The sequence below is a fragment of the Muscardinus avellanarius genome, assembly GCF_963383645.1.
Source record: "Muscardinus avellanarius genome assembly, chromosome: 1".
Lineage (NCBI taxonomy): Eukaryota > Metazoa > Chordata > Mammalia > Rodentia > Gliridae > Muscardinus > Muscardinus avellanarius.
Window position 1 is genome coordinate 237,235,942 of NC_137786.1, and position 17,631 is coordinate 237,253,572.

At 57.8% G+C, this 17,631-nt stretch overlaps 1 protein-coding gene across 1 annotated transcript in view; it reads left to right on the forward strand.

Annotated features, from left to right (window-relative positions):
- Positions 1–13,880, forward strand: part of NAP1L4 (nucleosome assembly protein 1 like 4) — a gene marked incomplete at its 3' end in the record, with an annotated part of 32,717 nt that extends 18,837 nt beyond the window's left edge. Inside the window, exons 8-14 of the mRNA XM_080711677.1 lie at positions 2,755–2,894; positions 4,474–4,619; positions 5,268–5,290; positions 5,866–5,985; positions 9,196–9,225; positions 9,596–9,652; positions 13,842–13,880. Of these exons, the coding sequence (XP_080567803.1) occupies positions 2,755–2,894; positions 4,474–4,619; positions 5,268–5,290; positions 5,866–5,985; positions 9,196–9,225; positions 9,596–9,652; positions 13,842–13,880 (555 nt within the window). The remainder of the gene's footprint in view (positions 1–2,754; positions 2,895–4,473; positions 4,620–5,267; positions 5,291–5,865; positions 5,986–9,195; positions 9,226–9,595; positions 9,653–13,841) is intronic.
- Positions 13,881–17,631: the final 3,751 nt, after the last annotated feature.

The following is a 17,631-nucleotide window of genomic DNA, read 5'->3' on the forward strand; positions in this document are numbered from 1 at the left end:
TTTGATGGGCGTGGACTCGCAGCGTTCAGCCCTTCCTCGGTGTGTTTCCTCGTCCAGTGAAGGTGATGTCTACTCTCCCTGAGTGGCTCACAGGTCTCTGTGCCTCGTGTATATTTTAAGAGTTCAGGAGGCTGCGAAGTAGGCGGGCTTTGTGGCCATCGCTGCAGTCCCAGTTGCTCAGGTGGCTGAGGCAGAGTGGCGTTTGAGCCCACAGGTTCAAGACCATCCTGGCAACATGGTGAGACCCCATTTCAGAAATAAAGGGAGGGAAGACACGTGTACAGATACGGAAGCACAGAGATCCAAGATCCTGAGGAAAGAGGCCTGTTACATTTTAGGTTAAAAAGTAATTGTAGATGTGACTGAACGACGTTTTCCTGTTGCTTTGTCACGCACGAAGCATCTCTCCATAATGACCATTGTGCCAGTAACGTTTCTGGGCTGGGCCTGCTCGCCCCTTGGGAAGCCCGGCCTGGCCTCGCCTCTGCCTGTCAGTGTGGGCCAGGCCGCAGCCCACCTGGCCTGCCAGGGCGCACTGTTCGTAACCTGCCCGCCTGGCTGTGGCTGGCGGGTTCCATTCCGGTGCTACAGCAGTTCCAGTGACACATGACTGAGGGACTGGTGGCCTTCAGTTTCAGGTCTTGGGGACAGTGCCGTAGGGGCTGCGGGCTGGCACCCTCAGCTCGCCTTCTGGCGCTGGCTTGTGTCTGCCTCCTCTCCCGGCGGGTGTGCAGGCCTGAGCTGCTGTGTGGTCGCTCCTTGCAGTCCTTGGTGCTGGCTGTTGAGCCCCCTCCTTTGCTCTCTGGACACCATTTTGGTGATTTCCTGGGTGTGTTTTCCTCCTCCTCCACCCGTAGTCTTGGTTCCTCTGTCTGGCTGTGGTTCACGGCCTAGGCCAGACACCTTCTCTTCCTCTTGCTTCTCCCCGTAACACCACACGTGCCTCTGGAGAAGCACTCCAGGAGTCTCCATCCTCCAGAAGTACTGTTGACGGCTTAGTGGGTTTCCTGGTGGCCCCTGCCTTTACAATTACAGTGAAATGCCTAAGAATTAAAGGGCAAGAACAACGAGCATCCCGCTTCCAAGGGAGCCTCGAGCACTCCCTGGTTTCTTTATCGTGTGGAGACCCCCCATATGTTTTTCACTCAGACCCACGGGGCAGCTCTGGCCATGTGCCACGTGGGCTGCCTACATAGCGTGAGGATTGGCAAAGATAATCACGTCCATTCTGCTGGGCAAAAGGAGGAGGTCATGTGTGCTTGTCCACCCCCAAGTGAGGCTGGGCGGTCGGCGTGTGCTGGCGTTCTGGGCTGTGAGGGTGAGCAAGGTGGCCTCCACGCCGCCTCTCGTGGGCACATGAGCGGCTCCTGTTTCCCAGCTGTGTTTGGGTTAGTCTCAGCTACATAAGCAGAGGGAAGGAAAACATGGGAAGATAGGAAGAAACCTAGTGGAGGGACAGGGAGAGGGAAGAGAGACGATCCTACCTCTGCAGAAGTCGGGAGCCTGGGGCCAGACCTAGTAGTGCACTCCTGGGCCCAGCTGACTGTCCTCCTGGGTCACCCCGCCCGCTGACCGGCTGCCTGTCCTTCGGTTTTGGGTCGTACTTGGAATTGGTTCAGGGCCTCGCAGATGTCAGGCACACGCACATACCTGTCACCCCAGTGCAGGGGTGCTTGGTGAGACTTTCGAACCAAAACAGTGAAGAGGCCTGGGGTGCGGCTCAGAAGAGGCACGTCATGTTACAGGGAGAAGAGGCCTGGGTTCCTTCTCCAGCAACACACACAAAGAAGTGGCAGGAGCTTAGGCTCCGAGCCTTGCCAGGGCTGGCCCTGTTCAGAGCGCCCCTGGGGCATCTCCCGCCGTGCTCAGGGAGGAGCCTATGCCACTCCTGATGCCCTGAGTCACCTGCTCTGCGGGGGTCAGGGTCTGAAAGACCTACCCCACCTTGTTTTGTTTTCTCTTTGTAAGTGGAGCTCGAGGGAGGTTCTCTGTTAATGCTGATGCGTCCACCAGGCAGTGTCCTCAGGACAGGAGGCCAGGCGTGGAGTCGCATGCACGCACGCCTGTAATCCCCACGCTGGGGGGCTGAGACAGGAGGGTCGCACAGGTTCGAAGCCAGCCTCAGCTACTTAGGCTCTCAGCAACTTAATGAGACCCTGTTTCCAGATAAAGTATAAAATAGGTCTGGGAGTATAGCCCGGAGGTAGAAGGGTTTCCAGTAACCCCAGTACCACCAAAAAAAATAATAATAAATAATAATAATAATAAATAAAACAGAATTTCACTGAGTTGCAGAGGGCCTCACAAGTAGCTAAGGCTGGCCGCGAACGGCGGTCTTCTTATCTCAGCCTTCCGCGCGCACCACCACACCCGGCTTCATTTTACTGATTGAGTCTGAGGTTTCGCAGAGCACTGGCCAGCGCTTCGTAGTATCCCCGTGCATGGCCCAGAGCAGGGTCCCCCACGTTGTTTCCTTTCTGTAGCTGAGAGTGGGTGCTTGTTTGCTGGCCATTTGCTCTGGCACATCGGTGTGGTTCCCAGCACCACCCACTCGCAGGTCTGCAGGGTCCGCTGTGCACATGGAGCTCAGCCTTCTCTCCCACCCCGGTGGGGCACCACTGCCCTCGCTGCCTGGGTTCTCTAGCAGGTAGGCTGGAAAGGGGTAAGGCTGGGCTGCAGTGCTGATGGCCAGCGACCTCTGGGTGACCTCTTTTCAGATTTTCAGTGGCACTTACCCTGAGTTTCTGCTTTCAGTCTTTTGTGTTAGAGTTTCACTTTGAACCCAACGACTACTTTTCCAATCCAGTCCTGACGAAGACGTACAAGATGAAGTCAGAGCCCGACAAGGCCGACCCCTTTTCCTTTGAAGGGCCTGAGATCGTGGACTGTGATGGGTAAGGGAATGTCTTCTGACTTCTTGTTCTGAGACAAAAGCACCAGATGACTTTGGAATTGTAAGGTAAAAGAAAATAGGGATACCATTGGAAGGCCAGCAAAGATTTGTTTGTTTGTCTTGTGGTAATGGGGACTGAACCCAGGGGATTTCTGCCTTTGAGCCACACTCCTCATCCTTTTTATTTTTTTATTTTGAGACAGGGTCTTGCTAAGTTGCTGGGGCTGATCTCGAACTGTGATCCTCCTGTCTCGGTCTCCCAAGTTCTGGGACGACAAGTGTGCACGCCTGCCTGGCTTTAGCAGAGGTTTGAGTGCGCAGTGTTTTAGGTTGGGGGCATTCGAGCTGGAAGACGCATTTCCTGGTTTAGAGTCAAGCATCGGAGCAGATGCTCGATTGTTACTGAATGTGAGGGTCGGGTGCTCCAGACACCAAGTTGAACTCTAGAGTAAGTAGGTCGCATGTGGTGGTGCACACCTGGAATCCCACCTGCTTGGGAGACGGAGGCAGGAGGGTCTCAAGTTTGAGGACAGCCTTGGCAACTTAAACTGTAGCGCAGTGGTAGAGCACACCTGGGTTCAGTCCTGCAAGTTGAGTACTGCAAAAACTATCGATTAGGTATTGCTTCAGATATTGGCAATTTGTTTGCTTTTTGGCTTAACATTGACTTGAGTCTCTGTTAGCACCAAGGAGAAGTTAGCTTAGAATGAATTCCTTTTGGTCTCTTTGACTGTTTGGGAAATTAAAACACTGGCTCGTGTTTATTAGCAGCAAATATTGTTGTGAATTACCCCATGTAAGTAACTTGGGGTTTTGTTAAAATCCTGATAGACTCGATGGCTGGAATAGTACAGAAGGATGCTTTTCCAGGGCTCGCCTTCCCAAGGGTGTTCCTGAGCAGGGGGTGTTCAGCTGCAGCTGGGCTCACCTGTACCCAAGGCAGCAGACGGCGCCAAAGGCGGGCGTGCTGAGCCCTGGGCCCCGTTCTGGTCGTCAGCATCCCTGTTGTCCTGCTGACTTGCTCATCTTGAAAAGTGTGCTTGATGGGTAACTCCAGTGTGCTCTGGGCCCAGGGCAGCAGGTGGCAGGTTCTTGTCTGTCCTGCAGACCTGACCGGGGATTGTCATAGAAGACATGGTTTGGTGCTGGCCGTGTTGATGCGTAACTGTGATCCCCACACTTGGGAGGCTGAGACAGGAGGGTCACAGGTTGGAGGCCGGCCTTAATAACTTAGACTATCTTTCAAGATAATAAAATAGGTCTGGGGATGTAGCTCAGAGGTAGCATACCCCTGAGTTCAGTCCTCAGTACCACACACACACAAATAAAATGACATATTTCAGAGTTCTTATAGACTGTCCTGGGGGATCATTTCCATTATCATCCCAGAAGTCCAAGGCTTGCAGTGGCAAGGGCACCCAGACAAGAGAGGACCAAGGCCTCAGCCCCTGGCCAGCACGCGGTGGGTTTCAGAGGCTGTAGTCCTTGGTTCGTCAGGCCCAGGTTTAGCGTGCCGTGGCGGGCTTCCTGGATGCTTGTGTTCTGGAATGTGTGTCGCTGACCGTCGCCTTGTCGCCCAGGTGCACTATTGACTGGAAGAAAGGAAAAAATGTCACAGTGAAAACCATCAAGAAGAAGCAGAAGCACAAGGGGCGGGGCACGGTCAGGACCATCACCAAGCAGGTCCCCAGCGAGTCGTTCTTCAACTTCTTCAGCCCCCTCAAAGGTGCGCTGGGCGCTGCGGGGAACGGGGTGGGCGCTGCAGCCTGGCAGTTCCCCAGGCAGTGGGACAGGAGGAGCAGGGAAGGACGGCTCATTGCCTCCCCTGGCTACTGCCCAGGCAAGAGCTGGTGGCTGTAAGGACGCCTGCCGGCCCTCCCGGTGCGGCCTCCCCGCCGGCCCCACCTGCTCCACGTGTTGTGCTGTGTTGGCCCTGGTGCCCAGCCGCCCTGGGGAGCCCGGGCTCACGCTGCAGAATTCCGTCAGTCCCGTCTCTCATCAGTTGTTTCCTTGTCGCACTTTCGCCTCCTTCCTCCATAACAAACAGCGTGGTGTGGTCCCCAGGCACGCCCCCGGGGTAGCGTGGGCAGTTGTGCAAGGCATGGGCCGAGTCTGTACAGCAGCGTGCTGTGCCGCCGCCATCCATTGATCCTTTAAGCTTCTCTCGTGCCTTCTAGAACTTGGGTCTCTAGTGGTGTCCACAAGAAGCGTGGACAGCAACCCGCACGGGGCAGAAGTGGCCTCCAGCTTGCGGGGGTCTGCAGGCGCGCAGGGCCTGGGCGACGTCTGACAAAGCCCACGATTGTACTTCTCCTCTGTGGGCTTTTAAACATTTTACTTCTTAATGTAATAGATTTGTTTTTTTCTTTTCTAGCCTCTGGGGACGGAGAATCACTGGTAAGATTTGTGTTGTCATGTCTTATTTTTATCTGGGCATAGTAGCACACGCCTGGGAGTTGAAGGCAGGATGATTCCAGGTTCAGTCCCAGCTGTAGCAACTTAGCAAAGCTCTCAGCACCTAGGAAAACCTTGTTTCCAAATACAAAGGGCTGGGCATGTGGCCCAGAGTTGGATGGCCCTGGATTCAGCCCCCAGGACTCTCCCACAAGTCTTGTTTTCCCCCAGAAATCTTTATTTTCTGGCTCAGTGCCTGTTCTTTTTCATCTGTGCCTGCTCCCTTGGCCTTGGGTTCGTGGGCAGTCGTCACACCTGGGTTAGAGAGAGACGTGTGCTCTACATGTCAGCCTGGGGGCAGGCAGCGGTCCTCAGTCCTCCGGTCCCCTGGACCCTGAAGCCTGTGGGCAGACGGAGGACCTGGGCCTGCCTCTCGCCTGCTCTGTTGGTTTTGCTTAAGGCCAGGTGGCCCTGGGTGTGTGGGCACAGTCCCCAGCAGAAGCGAGGACTGGGGACTTGGGGGGGCGGGCGAGTGTGTTACCCGCTGAATGAGTTACGCGCAGGCTTTCCACTCTCAGGATGAAGACTCTGAATTCACGTTAGCCTCGGATTTTGAAATCGGACACTTCTTCCGTGAGCGGATAGTGCCACGGGCTGTGCTCTACTTCACTGGGGAGGCCATAGAGGACGACGACAATGTATGTGGCTGGGGCGGGGAACTGCCACCCGGGCGCTTACCTCTGTGGGCACACCGAGCCTGACCTGCGGCCTGGGGAGCCCCAGACCCTAGGAGTTGTATTGCATCATCACCCAGGTGCCTGTCCTGCTGCTCTCCCATGTGGAGAGGAACAGACTAGACAGAAGGAAGCCCTAGAAGTCATCAGTCCCTTGGCAAGCCTAGGCAGTGACGCACTTCACTGTGTCTAGGGGGAGGCCTGAATCAGCTCGGGGAACCCGGGAGCAGGAGCAAATCTCCTCTAGAGAGGCCTGGCTGCACCCAGCAGTCACTGGCCGTGTGCTTCTGCTAGCCTGGCAGAGACCCTGCACTGCAAGCTAGGCCCCTGGGAGACAGGAGCATCACAGTTCACAGCCAGCCTCGGCTACTTAGTGAGGCCCTGTTTCAAAATAAAGAATTAGAAGTAGGGCTGGGGTGTAGCTCATAGGTAGGATGGCCCTGCGTCCCATCCTCAGTACTGCGAAAACAGACAAGAAATAGGCCAAGCCCTGAGCATTGCCTAGCAAACCGTTGTTTGACTGTGGCCCAGGCCAGGTCGCCATGGTGACCCAGGCTTGGGCCATCCCTGTCTCTCAGTCTGCGGGGAATGTCTGTCCTGCAGTCTGTTGACGCTCTGCGTTGCGAGTGCTTGGGCTCACTGTAAAGAGGTCTGGGGGCTTCAGGTAGGGTGCAGGAACCCAGTGGGAGTGGTAGCCACTTCTCATGGAGGGGCCAGCCTGCTGTGTTTCCATTGGAAGGTCTTGGGCTGGCAACTGAACACACAAAACACAGCTTGCTTGTCCCCAGGCTGGAGGCGGTCTCAGGTCAGGATGTAGAGAGCCCAGCAGGGTTGGGTCCCTGAAGCACAGAGCATATGGAGACAAAGGTTTTAGAACATCACAGTTACCTGCAAGTCCAGATTGGCACTTCCTAGCAGAACTTTCTCTGGACACAGACTGTCCTGTTTGCTTGTCCAGTGCAGTAGCACTTACCATGTGTGCCCTCTTTGAGGCCTTGAGATATAGCTGTTGTAACGAGTAATTATCTTTATGTTGATTTAAGTATAAGTAGTGTACTAGCCAGGTGTGGTGGTCACACATGTAGTCCCAGCATTTGGGAGGCTGAGAAAGGAGGATTGCAGTTTGCAGACAGCCTCAGCTACTTAGGCTCTTTGCAACTCAGTGTGACCCTGTTTCAAAATAAAGAATAAAAAATTGGGCTGGGGGTATAGCTCAGAGGTTGAATCCCTCTGGTTCTATCCCCAGTCCTGCGCCCCCCCCCCCCCGCCGCCAAAAAAAAGGTATAAATAGCCCAGTTAGGGCCAGTGGTCATCCCCAAGGGCTGTTGGAAAGCTTATCTCCAGGCCAATAGTCTTCAGACTTTTGTGTGTGTGTGTGTGTTTGGTGCTAGAGATTGAACCCACTGAGTTGCTCTCTTACCCCCTAGTCTTGAAATTTTCTTTTATATCTTCATATTTGTTTTTTTGACACAGGGTCTCACTAGGTTGCTGAGTCTTGCTGCATCCTAAGGCTGTCCTCTAGACCTGCAGTCCTCCTGTCTCAGCCTCCCAGGCACTGGGCTCACAGGTGTGCGCTGCCAGGCTTGGCTTCCAGCCTTCGACCTGTGATCACATGCTGTCAGTTTGCAGGGCTGGAGTGGGCAGTGCGTGGACAGTCACCCACTGTGGCCCGTTGATGGTCAGCTCAGCGCCTGTGTTCCTGACACACGTGTACTTGTGTGTGCTGCCCCTGCGGCCAGACAAGAGCCAGCCCCCGTCCAGCTGCCTGGATCGCCCTCTTTCTGCCCTTCTTCCTTGGGGTCCCACCTGGCAAGCAGAGCTGATAGTAAAGGCTCCACCCACTTGTTAAGCACTTGAAACAGCACCTGGCAGCCGGCGTAGTGGCGCACGCCGTCATCCCAGTACTTGGGAGTCTGAGACAGGAGGATCGTGGGTTTGCAGCCAGCCTCAGTTAGTGAGGCCCTCTGCAACTTAGACCTCCTTTCAAAATAAAGAATAAAAAATAGGACTGGGGGTATAGCTTGGAGGTAGAATGCTCCTGGGTTCTGTCCCCAGTACTGCAAAAAAAATAAAATAGGACTGGGGATATATATAGTTCAGAGGTAGAATACCTGTAAGTTCAATCCCCAGTTCGTCAAAAGAGGAAGGTGCCTGGCATGCGTACTGCCTGTTGGTGCGTGGAAGCATGTCAGCAGCTTCAGGGGCACCGCAGACTGCGCTCCAGCTCTGGGCAGTGTTGGGGAAGAAGCGCCCGACAGTGGTGCCCTCGCCCACCTTGCAGCGCACTTGGGACAGGCTCCTGGTCTGCCTGGGACGTCTCACAAAGGTTCCCGTGAGTGCTGAACTGAACATCGTTAAGTGTGAGGCTGTCCAGGAGCCTGCCTTTCAAGGCCGCTCTAGCCGGGTCCCGGTGTCATCCCGGGACGTCGGCTTCGCACCCGCCTGAGCCAGGTCCCAGCAGCACGGCGTTTTCTTTGTGAGTGGTATCTAGAAGAGAACTGTTCATATGTGACAGAGCCGTGTGCATGCCTGCCCGGCTGCACAGTTCAGCTCCAGCCTTTGCTGCCAGTCCTGTGTTTGGAGGTGTCTCGGTCTGACCGACCAGCAGTTGTGGGCTGGTGGGAGAACTGGTCAAGACCAGCAGCTGTGCTATCAGCTCTTCCTGAGCACTTGGGTTGGACACCAAGGGCTTCGTATGTTGCTGTCAGTGGAGGTCTCGCTCCCTCTGTGTGAGGGATAAAATGATACCAAACTTCGTATGTGGTGAAATTATGCCACTGGCTTGCTCAGATCAGGCTTGTAGAATATAAGAAAACACTGACTCATCGCGCTGCCAGCATCTCCTGACCGCCCGCTTCAGTCTGAGGATGAGGTGGGAGCGGGTCGCAGCGCCCTGGTGCTTCCGTGTCACGCCGCCTGTCCTCACCCCTCGTCGTGAGGCACTGGGTGTGCTCCATCCTGCCAAACACGGAGCTCGCGAGCCGGGCCTGCGGTGCTGTCCTTGGCCCAAGGCAGTGCCCGAATGGAGCCGCACTCGCCGCCTCTGCCTGGGGGCGGCAGCGGCTTTTTCTGCTCCTGTGCGGGACTGTGGGGCTCTTGATGGGGCTGGCATCTAAGGCAGCCCCTGGCTTTGTTTTCTAACCCTAAACATGGTTTTTCATTTCTTCCCTCCAGTTTGAAGAAGGTGAGGAAGGAGAAGAGGAGGTAAGGACAGCCCCAGAGCCCAGCCCTCCTAAAGTCTCCTGCCCTGGGCCTGCCTTCTGGAGGCAGTGCCATCGCCCGCGAGGGGCCTGTAGTGTGACACTGCCTCTCACTCAGCCCGTGTGACCGCTCAACAAACACTGCAGCTGCGGTGTTCTGGAGCCGCAGGTTCTCAGGAGACGAGAGCTCACAGTGGCATCGAACACAGCAGCTGCCTTTCGAGAAGCGTTCTCAGGGCTCCCTGTGAGGGTGCAGACGCCCATAAGTGTGTATGTCCACAGAAAGTGGCGTGGCCGCTGCCAGGCAGTGGTGGCTCCTGCGCGGCGTGGCCGCTTTCGTCGGTGAGGGCTAACTCTCATTCCTCTTAATACAGGAACTGGACGGGGACGAGGAGGGGGACGAGGAGGAGGATGCCGAAATTAACCCCAAGGTTAGTCGTCGGGGCTCCACCAGCCTAGGACGCGTGTCGGCGTCCCCCGAGGCAGCACTGCGGGCTGTGCGCTTGTGCTCGTTTTCGAAACACCTGGAGAACTGGAGTGTATCAGAAAAATACCTGAATGAGGGACTGGAGTGTCAAGTTGAGGAAACTGCCTCCGTTCTTAACAAGAGTAGCTGAGCAGAGCAGCTTCAGTTCCCAGGCCTTTGTTCTCCTAAGGGAATTGGTTAACTGACCACACAGACCAACCTGTGTGTTTAGAAAAGGTGCAGAAAGGGTCGGGATTATTTGCTGCTGAGGAACAGGACGATGGCGTTGGAGGCACAGTTCTAGTTAGACCTGGGCTGAGGAGACTGACATGTCCTAGTATCTTAGATGTGTGCCTCAAATAATTCAAGGACAGTTGCTCAGAAAAGCTGAGGTTGAAAAGGAGGAGTGGCCGACCCCTCGCTTTACCTGTAAACGGGAGTCCCTAGCTGGCTCGGGTGAGCTCCCGCCGAGGCCGTCCTGAGCTTGGCAGGGACTGCAGCGGGGCGCGTGCCTCGCCTGCAGGGTGAGTCGGCGTGGCTGGGCTGCTAGCGAGCACCCTCCCTGGTGTGTCTGTGGCCTGTGTCTCTGCCTGGCGCTGTTCCTCGTCTGTCCATGCCGTTTTTGCCTCAGCACAGTGCCCTGAGACCTGTCGGTGTGAGGAGCTGGTGCCGTAGTCAGTTGGTGTGGTGCCCATGTTTGCATGAGTGCTTGTTCGTAGCAGAAGGACAGGAGGGACGTGCTGTATAAGCCCTGCTCCCAGGCGAGCATGTGGAGACCCTCCCCTAGCGCTGGCGCCATTCCTCCTTCAGCTGCCCCGTGGCACTTAGAGGAGGGTGGGGAGCCTGCGGGCCACACCCTAAGGATGGGCACCCCTGCCCTGCTGGGCCCAGTCTGAGTCCGTCTCCGTGGGTTCTGCTTCTCTCTGTTTTCCTCCTTCTCTTCCCCCGTGTGTCCTCCCTCCTGTCTCGGGGCGCTGTCTTGTAAACGCATCTCACCAGGTGACAGGGAGCCTTGCTCGCGGACAGGCCAGGGCGGGCACCGGGCCGCAGGAGGCCCCGTGTGTGCTCACCGGCAGCTCTCCACAGTGCTGAGCGTCAGCCGGTCTGTAGCCACAAAAGCCAGCGAGGAAGGGCAGGAGGCGCTGGTGTGGGAGTAAGTGGTTCTAACTGACGACCACCTGGACCGTGTGTGAAGGGCTGGCTCAGCTGAGCTGCCGCTGCCCGTGTGCAGCACCGTGCAGCCCTCGTACCATGAGAATTGTGGCTGGCTCCTCCTGTATAACTTTGTGCATTTCATATTCTTTCATGCTGACAGTTCCTTTCAATTTTTTTTCCCCATTTAGGTGTAATTTTTGTCTGTTAATCATTCATACGTTCCTAGGTAAGGTGGAATCCATTCATACCTAACTTCAAACTGCTGGTCTGTACTTTGGACGATGTGTTGCTTTGACTTTGGGGCACAGAGCAAGTTGCCATCTGGCGCGCACACATGTGACGGGGCTGCCCTGGGACTTCCCAGGGAGGGTGTTGATGCAGAGCCCTGTTATCTGTACTTTTAAAACCAAAGAGCAAAAATCAAATTAGGCTGGGACTTCCCAAGCCCAGGGTCTTGCCAGCCAGGTAGCCGGCTGGAAGCCAGGTGCACGTACTCCTGGTGGCAGTGCTCTCAGGAGCCTGTGCCCGGGGCCTGGGGTCAGCGCCTCGTGGGCGGCCCCCTGATGGGGCTGCAGTGTGCCCATCGTGCCTAGCCATGCTGTGGACAGGCCCGAGGTCCCTGCACGTGTGCCTGGGACGTCGGCACTTCCAGTCAGGTGTTATGCAGACCCCAGCATGCCTGGCAGCGAGTCGCGCCTGCCTGGGTGTGAGCACTTAGCAGTACCCCCAAGAGCTTCCTGGTTGAATGAGGGAGGACCAGCCAGAGTTAGAGGCGGAGGTGGACCCGGCAGAGCTGCTGCCGCTGTGCTCAGAGACCTCTGTGGGGAGAGGCGCCAGGAGCAGCGTGTGCCAGTCTTGCAGCGCAGGGGGCTGTTGCCATCGGGAGGGGCCGGCATGAGGGATCGCCCCAGCAGTCATTTTGAAGCAACTCCTGGGTGTGCGACATCCGTCGGCGTTTAGTGTTCTCTGCTAGGGACGGGGCCTCCAGGCACGCAGGCCGTGCGTGCGGTGTGTTGTGGCCTGGCCCTGCCTTCCTGGGGCTCTCTGTCCCTGAGTCAGAACCCCCCGTGGGCATCCCGGAGGCCAGGCTGGGCCCAGTTGCTACCTGCCTTTGATGGGCCAGTGTTAGCTAAGTGACCAGGCTCTCATTAAGGTGGGTGCCAAGGCAGGATGCTTGGGCCCGTTGCAGTTTTCTTTCAGCCTTTATAACAGGCCAAATTAAGAAGTATCTGATTCATAAAGCCTACTCCTCAGCTCTTGCCCACCTGCAGGGACTTGGGGAGGGGTGCCCGCCCGCGGACAGCCTGATGGGAGGGCCTGCCTTAGTGAGACTTCATCCCCTCCGACAGCCTCTCACCCAGTGGCGGGGGCTTGTGTCTGTAGTGAGGTCCTCTCACGTGTTGTGAGACACACTCTTAACACTGAGCTATACTCCCAGCCTTAGTTTTAAATAGATACTACATTCTCAAGATAAAAAAGCTCCACTTCGTTTTTACGCTGTGTAGGATAACATGCATAGTACTCTGCTGTGTGGCGCCCGGCGTGTGTTGAGTGAGACAGAGGAGACTCTCCACCCTCGCTGGCTGCGGCTCCCTGCGTGGCTCCCTGCGTACCTCGGATGCCACACACACACTTGTGTTTTGCAGTGCTGGAGGCGGAACTCAGCCTCTTGCACGTGAGGCAAGGTGCTAGGTGCCGAGCTGCCTCCCGCCACACTGCACCCCGCACTCCAGGCCGGCAGCTCAGCGCCCTTGGCCGCCGTGCCCGTCGCCTCCAGCCGGCAACACGTGCTGATTTTTGTCCTGGGTGTGGATGGCCCCTTGGAGCCCTGGGCAGCTGAGGTGCAGGCGGCCCTCCCTCGCACCGCGCCTGCACCTGAGAGCCATGCAGAGGCTGGGCACAGCTGGCAGCAGGGTGGGCTGTCCTCTGCGAGGTACTTGGAGCCTACGCCCAAGTCTGAGGCTCTTGCTTGGGACGTTCGCGCCTTCTTTAGACGTCATTTTCACCCCTGTAAGTGACCTCAGAGCGTGAACTCCTGCCCCAGTCAGACAGTGGGAGGTGCGGAGTCACCTGGAGGCTCTTGGAGAGTCGGGCACTGGGGACAGAGCAGGGTCGCTGTCACTGCGCTGCACCTGCCCTTTTACTGAGTTGCCCAGCTTGGCCCGGGACTTGTGGTCCTCCTGCTCCGCTGGGATTACAGGCCCGCGTCTCCACGCCCACTCACATTCTTTTGAACCGTTTAACACAGGCTTTTCTGTAAGCTGCCAAGTTATACTCAGTAATTTCTTTATCTTAGCTGCCAGGAATTCTGGGTTATGACTTAGTAAACTTTTAGTTCAAAACTAGAGATCATCCTTAGTAGACTCTGGGAGACCTCTGTTTAACACTGAAGGGGTCCTGAGTGGTTGGGCAGTAGAGCGGTCCCTGTTCTGTTGACATCGTCTCCTCGGGAGGGAGGTGCTGCCCGGGTGCCAGCTGCAGGAGTGTGCACAGCTCTCGCCAGCGGCCAGCCCCTCGTCACCCACTCAGGCCACCAAGTGTGGGTGTGCGCGGTGGGAGGCACTCTCCCGCAGCAAGCAAGTGCGTCCCGAGAGGACGGCTGCGCCCCCTGGGTGAGTGAGCGTCAGGCAGCCAGCAGGCCCCGGGAGCCCTCCCATCGACGCCGTGAGGTAGAGCGCTTCACAGGCGTGTCTGTGTAAAGCCAAGCCTGCGTGGGCTTGACGGCACGCGCCTGTCATCCTGGTGACGCAGGAGGCAGAGAAGAAGGGTTGTAAGTTTGCAGTCAGCCAGCCTGGGCAACTTGGAGGGACTCTGTCTCCAAAGCAAAAATACAAGGGCTGGGCATGTAGCTCAGGGTAGTGCCTCCCTGGGTCCAGCCTCCGCTCCTGGGGGATTAGGAAAAGTAGCTGTGTGCCACCCTTCTGGGGCCTAGCTCCTGCGTCGGGGTGGGCGCGGTGGGCCTTGACCCTGTCCCCACCAGCCTGCCTTTCTCGTTGCAGAAGGAGCCCAGCCAGCCGGCGGAGTGCAAGCAGCAGTGAGCCGGAGCGGCTCGGCCGGGGCCTGGTGCTCGCCGACGTCGCAGCGCAGCGCTTAGCCTACGCGCCCCGTGCATGGTTTTCCCTTCCCTTTCCCTTTCTCTTCTTACTTTGCTTAACTTGTACAGTGGCAACTGAGATGCATTTCAGAATAGGAGGTTTAGTTGTAGCGCCCTCTGTGGCCCTGGGCCAGGCCCTGGCGGGCGGGGGCTGGCAGCGCACTCCCCAGGCCGCCCGCCGCTCTGGCTGGACTGAGCCCCCTCGGGTTTGAGGAAACCCGCCCCGCCGCCAGCCCGAGCCTGCGGGAGCACCAGCGCCTGAGAAGAGCGAGGAACAGAAGGCCGCCGTCGCCTGGAGCTGCTCTGCCTGGGGTCAGGGTGGATGGTGGCACACGCCTCGTTCCTGTTTATTTATTCTATGTGCTTGGAGGACTGGAACTCACACTGCGGCCCATTCTACCATTGGCGGTGTGCCGTGCCCTAGTGGGAGCGAGGCCCGTGTGGATGCCGCGCTTCTCCCTGCAGCCGCCGCTGGGGCGGCCTGTTCTCCTCTGGCACCCTGTGTTGCTGGCCAGAGGCCTGGCCTTCCTAGGGGGCCTGGCTGCAGCGCACAGCCCTTCGGTGAGGTGTGTGGAGTCACGTCTTGTTTTCTCAGTGACCCCCCAACTCATCCTGTCTTAAAACCTTGGGTTTGGTATGACCGGTTGGCAGCTCTGCGTGGGTTTCCGAGTGTGTGGCAGTGGTCTCAGCGGGGGGCCGCCTTGCCGGAACAGTGACCAGGCGTGTGGAGTGCTCAGCCTTACCTGGTAACATTTGTAACTGAACATGGTGTTTTCAGTTTGTACAGAATAGTTAGAGTATTCTATTAAAGTTGTGAGACCTGAAGCCAGTGCTGCGATGTCTTCCTTTGTGCTCAGCTCCTGCGTCACTCCGCACCCTCTGCACTCTGAGCCCTGGGTCTGGGCAGCCCTGGACTTGTCTGAGGGCTTCACGGGGTGGTAAGGCCGCAGCCCCTCCCCTTGAGCCCCGTCTCCCGGTGGTTGGCAAGCCCTCCATCCTGTGGGGAGGGCTTCCACGGATGACCTGAGTCAGCAGGGCTGCGCTTGAGTGTCCAGAAGAGCCAAGGAGGCCAGGCTCGCGGCTGTGTGAGCGCCCTCCAGCGGCCCCTGTGAGGGGCACCTGCCGCGGCCAGGCTCTTGCTCAGCCACCTGCCCCTGGGAACCGAGGGCCCGGAAGCCACACCCACAGGCCTGGTCGAGAGGACCCTCCCTGCTGGCCTTCAGAGCTGACGTCCCGGCACCCCGGGTACTTGGCCTGGCCTGGTTGGCCGTGTTGCGGGCCGTTCCCAGGGGGCAGCTTGTGCCCAGCACCTGGGCTGTTGTGCCCAGGAGAGGGCTGGCACGCCCCCTGCTGGCTCACAGTGGCCTGGCTGTGCAAGCTCTGTGCTTGGCCGGCGGTTCCCCTGGGGCGTGTGAACTGAGCCTATGAACACATATTTCAAAAGTCACTTAAAGATCAGAGGTGACTGCAGGATGACTGCAGGATGACGGGGTAATTTCCCGGAAATTAGCAGGGATGATTGCAGTGCTGGGTGGCCTGGAAACAGCTGCGCCAAGGGCCCTGTGAGTCCAGCCTCTCCGGCTCCTCACCGTCCACCTGGGGTGGCTGGCTCCCTATCCCTGGGCCTTGAGGAAGGAGTGAGAGTTGGTGAGAGGTCGCAGCCACACGCGGAGCCCCTGAGACATGGCGGGTGGGTGTAGCCTCTCCCGGGCAGTGGCACCTCGGACAGTGGCCACTACAGTGTCCAGCAGCTGGAGGGCATGGACTGAGGGGCCACCTGGATGCGTGGGAACTGCCACTGGGAGCCCCCAGAGTGGGAATCAGCAAAGCTCCCAAGAGGGGTGGCTCCACTTGGAACTCTTCTCCTTGAGAAGCAGAGAGCCACAGATCCAGTACCCCGTGCCCCCTGTGCTCTGCCCGGTCCTGACGCCTGCTGGACAGCCGGTGGACTATGCATTGCCATGGTGCTCAGCTCAGCAGGCTGTGCTCAAGGTCACCCGCCCTGCGGCCAGTCCGCTCTTGGCTCCTGGCCCCTGGCTATGTGGGGTGGGGGCCGGCAGGGGCCTGACCCTCCCCCAATCCCTCGGCACTTAGACCTGGAAGGGCTGATGGGCCGAGCCTGCCAGGGTCTGCCTTGCCCCAGGGCACAGGGTATGCCCTGGGTGGCATTCTCGGGCCTCCCCTGGTGGGCCTATGGGCTACCCCGTGCCTGTCTTGTTTGGTTCTAAGTCCCGGCTCGGGGCTGGGCACCCTGTGGGCCGCAGGACTGTTTGTGGGGTGGGCTATAGAGAACCCCCCGGGAAGAGCACCCATTCTGACCTATCTGCCACCCCAAGGGACCCCTTGCCTCCAGCAGGGAGCCCTTGTGGTGTGGTCGTGCCGTATGGTTGTACACGGTCCCCAGCATGGACCGCCCTCGGCCTCCTGCCAGCCTGGCTGCACGCTGCCCACACAGTGTGAACTTTAGTCCCTCCCCGGAAGCCTGGGCGGTGACTACTTAGGCCTCCCCTCCCCTCTGCACTTCCTGGGGTGGACCCAGGCTGCAGGCCCTGCCTTCGGGCCCATCCACCAGGAGATAGGCAGGCCAGGCCTCGAGGACCCCTCCACCACCTGGGGCTTCTTCCTGGGAAGTCGCTAGTGTTCTCTGGGTACTTTGTGGGAGACACAGATCCCCAGGCGGCAGGCTGCTAGCCCTGGGCACCCTTCTCGGCCTCCCAAGGTGTAAGCGGGTTAGGCCCTGGCACACCTGCCTGGGTGGAGCCCTGTCTGCCAACCTGTTACCAGTCACTGCTGGCCAGCTGACTCAGCCTCCCCGAGGGTGAGGCCGGATGCAACTTTCCATGGTAACCCAGGGCACAGTGCTCAGGGCACTCCCCTGGCTCCTCTCGGAGTCTGGTATCTGCACGCTCACTGCCTGGGCGCCGGCCTGGACATCTAAGGAGTGGAGAGACGCCCCTGGGGCCTCCCAGCCCAGCTGGCAGGCTGGAAAGGCGACCCCAGTCAGCCCCCCTCCTGGCCTTAATCACATCTTTCCTGGGGGTTAGGACACTGACGCGTCTTTGGGGGCCACCATTCAGCTTATGATGGGCTTTTCACTCTTTTCTTTTGGTACCAAGGATGGAACCCAGAGGCATTCTACCTCTGAGTTACAGCCCTACTTTTTAGTCTTTATTTTGAAACAGGGTCCCATTGAATTGCAAAGGGCCTCACCTCGATCCTCCTGTCTCAGCCTCCCAAATGCTGGGATTACAAGCATGTGAAGAGGAGCCCCAGCACTCAGGCAGAACAACCGTAAATATCTGAAGAGACAGGCACAGACATGCCCAAGAATAAGACCCTCCCTTTTGGCCACAAGAGTGGTAAAGAAAAAGAAGTCTGGGCCAGGTGTGGTAATCCCACTACTTGGGAGGCTGAGACAGGATTGGGGTTCAGACAGCCTCAACTACTTAATGAAGCTATCCACAACTTAGACCCCGTTTCAAAATAAATAGTGAAACATAAGGCTGGGGGTGCAGCTCGGAGGCAGAAAGCCCTGGGTTCCACCCCCAGTACAGCAAGAAAAAGCGTGGTGTGTCCGTCATTGTCCCGGCCGCGGGGGCGTGGGCACGTGGGTGTTGGGCACTGAGCACATCCATGCCGCGGCCATCACTCCGGACCTTCCAAAACTCTCATCTTGCCAAAGCGAAACTGTCCCC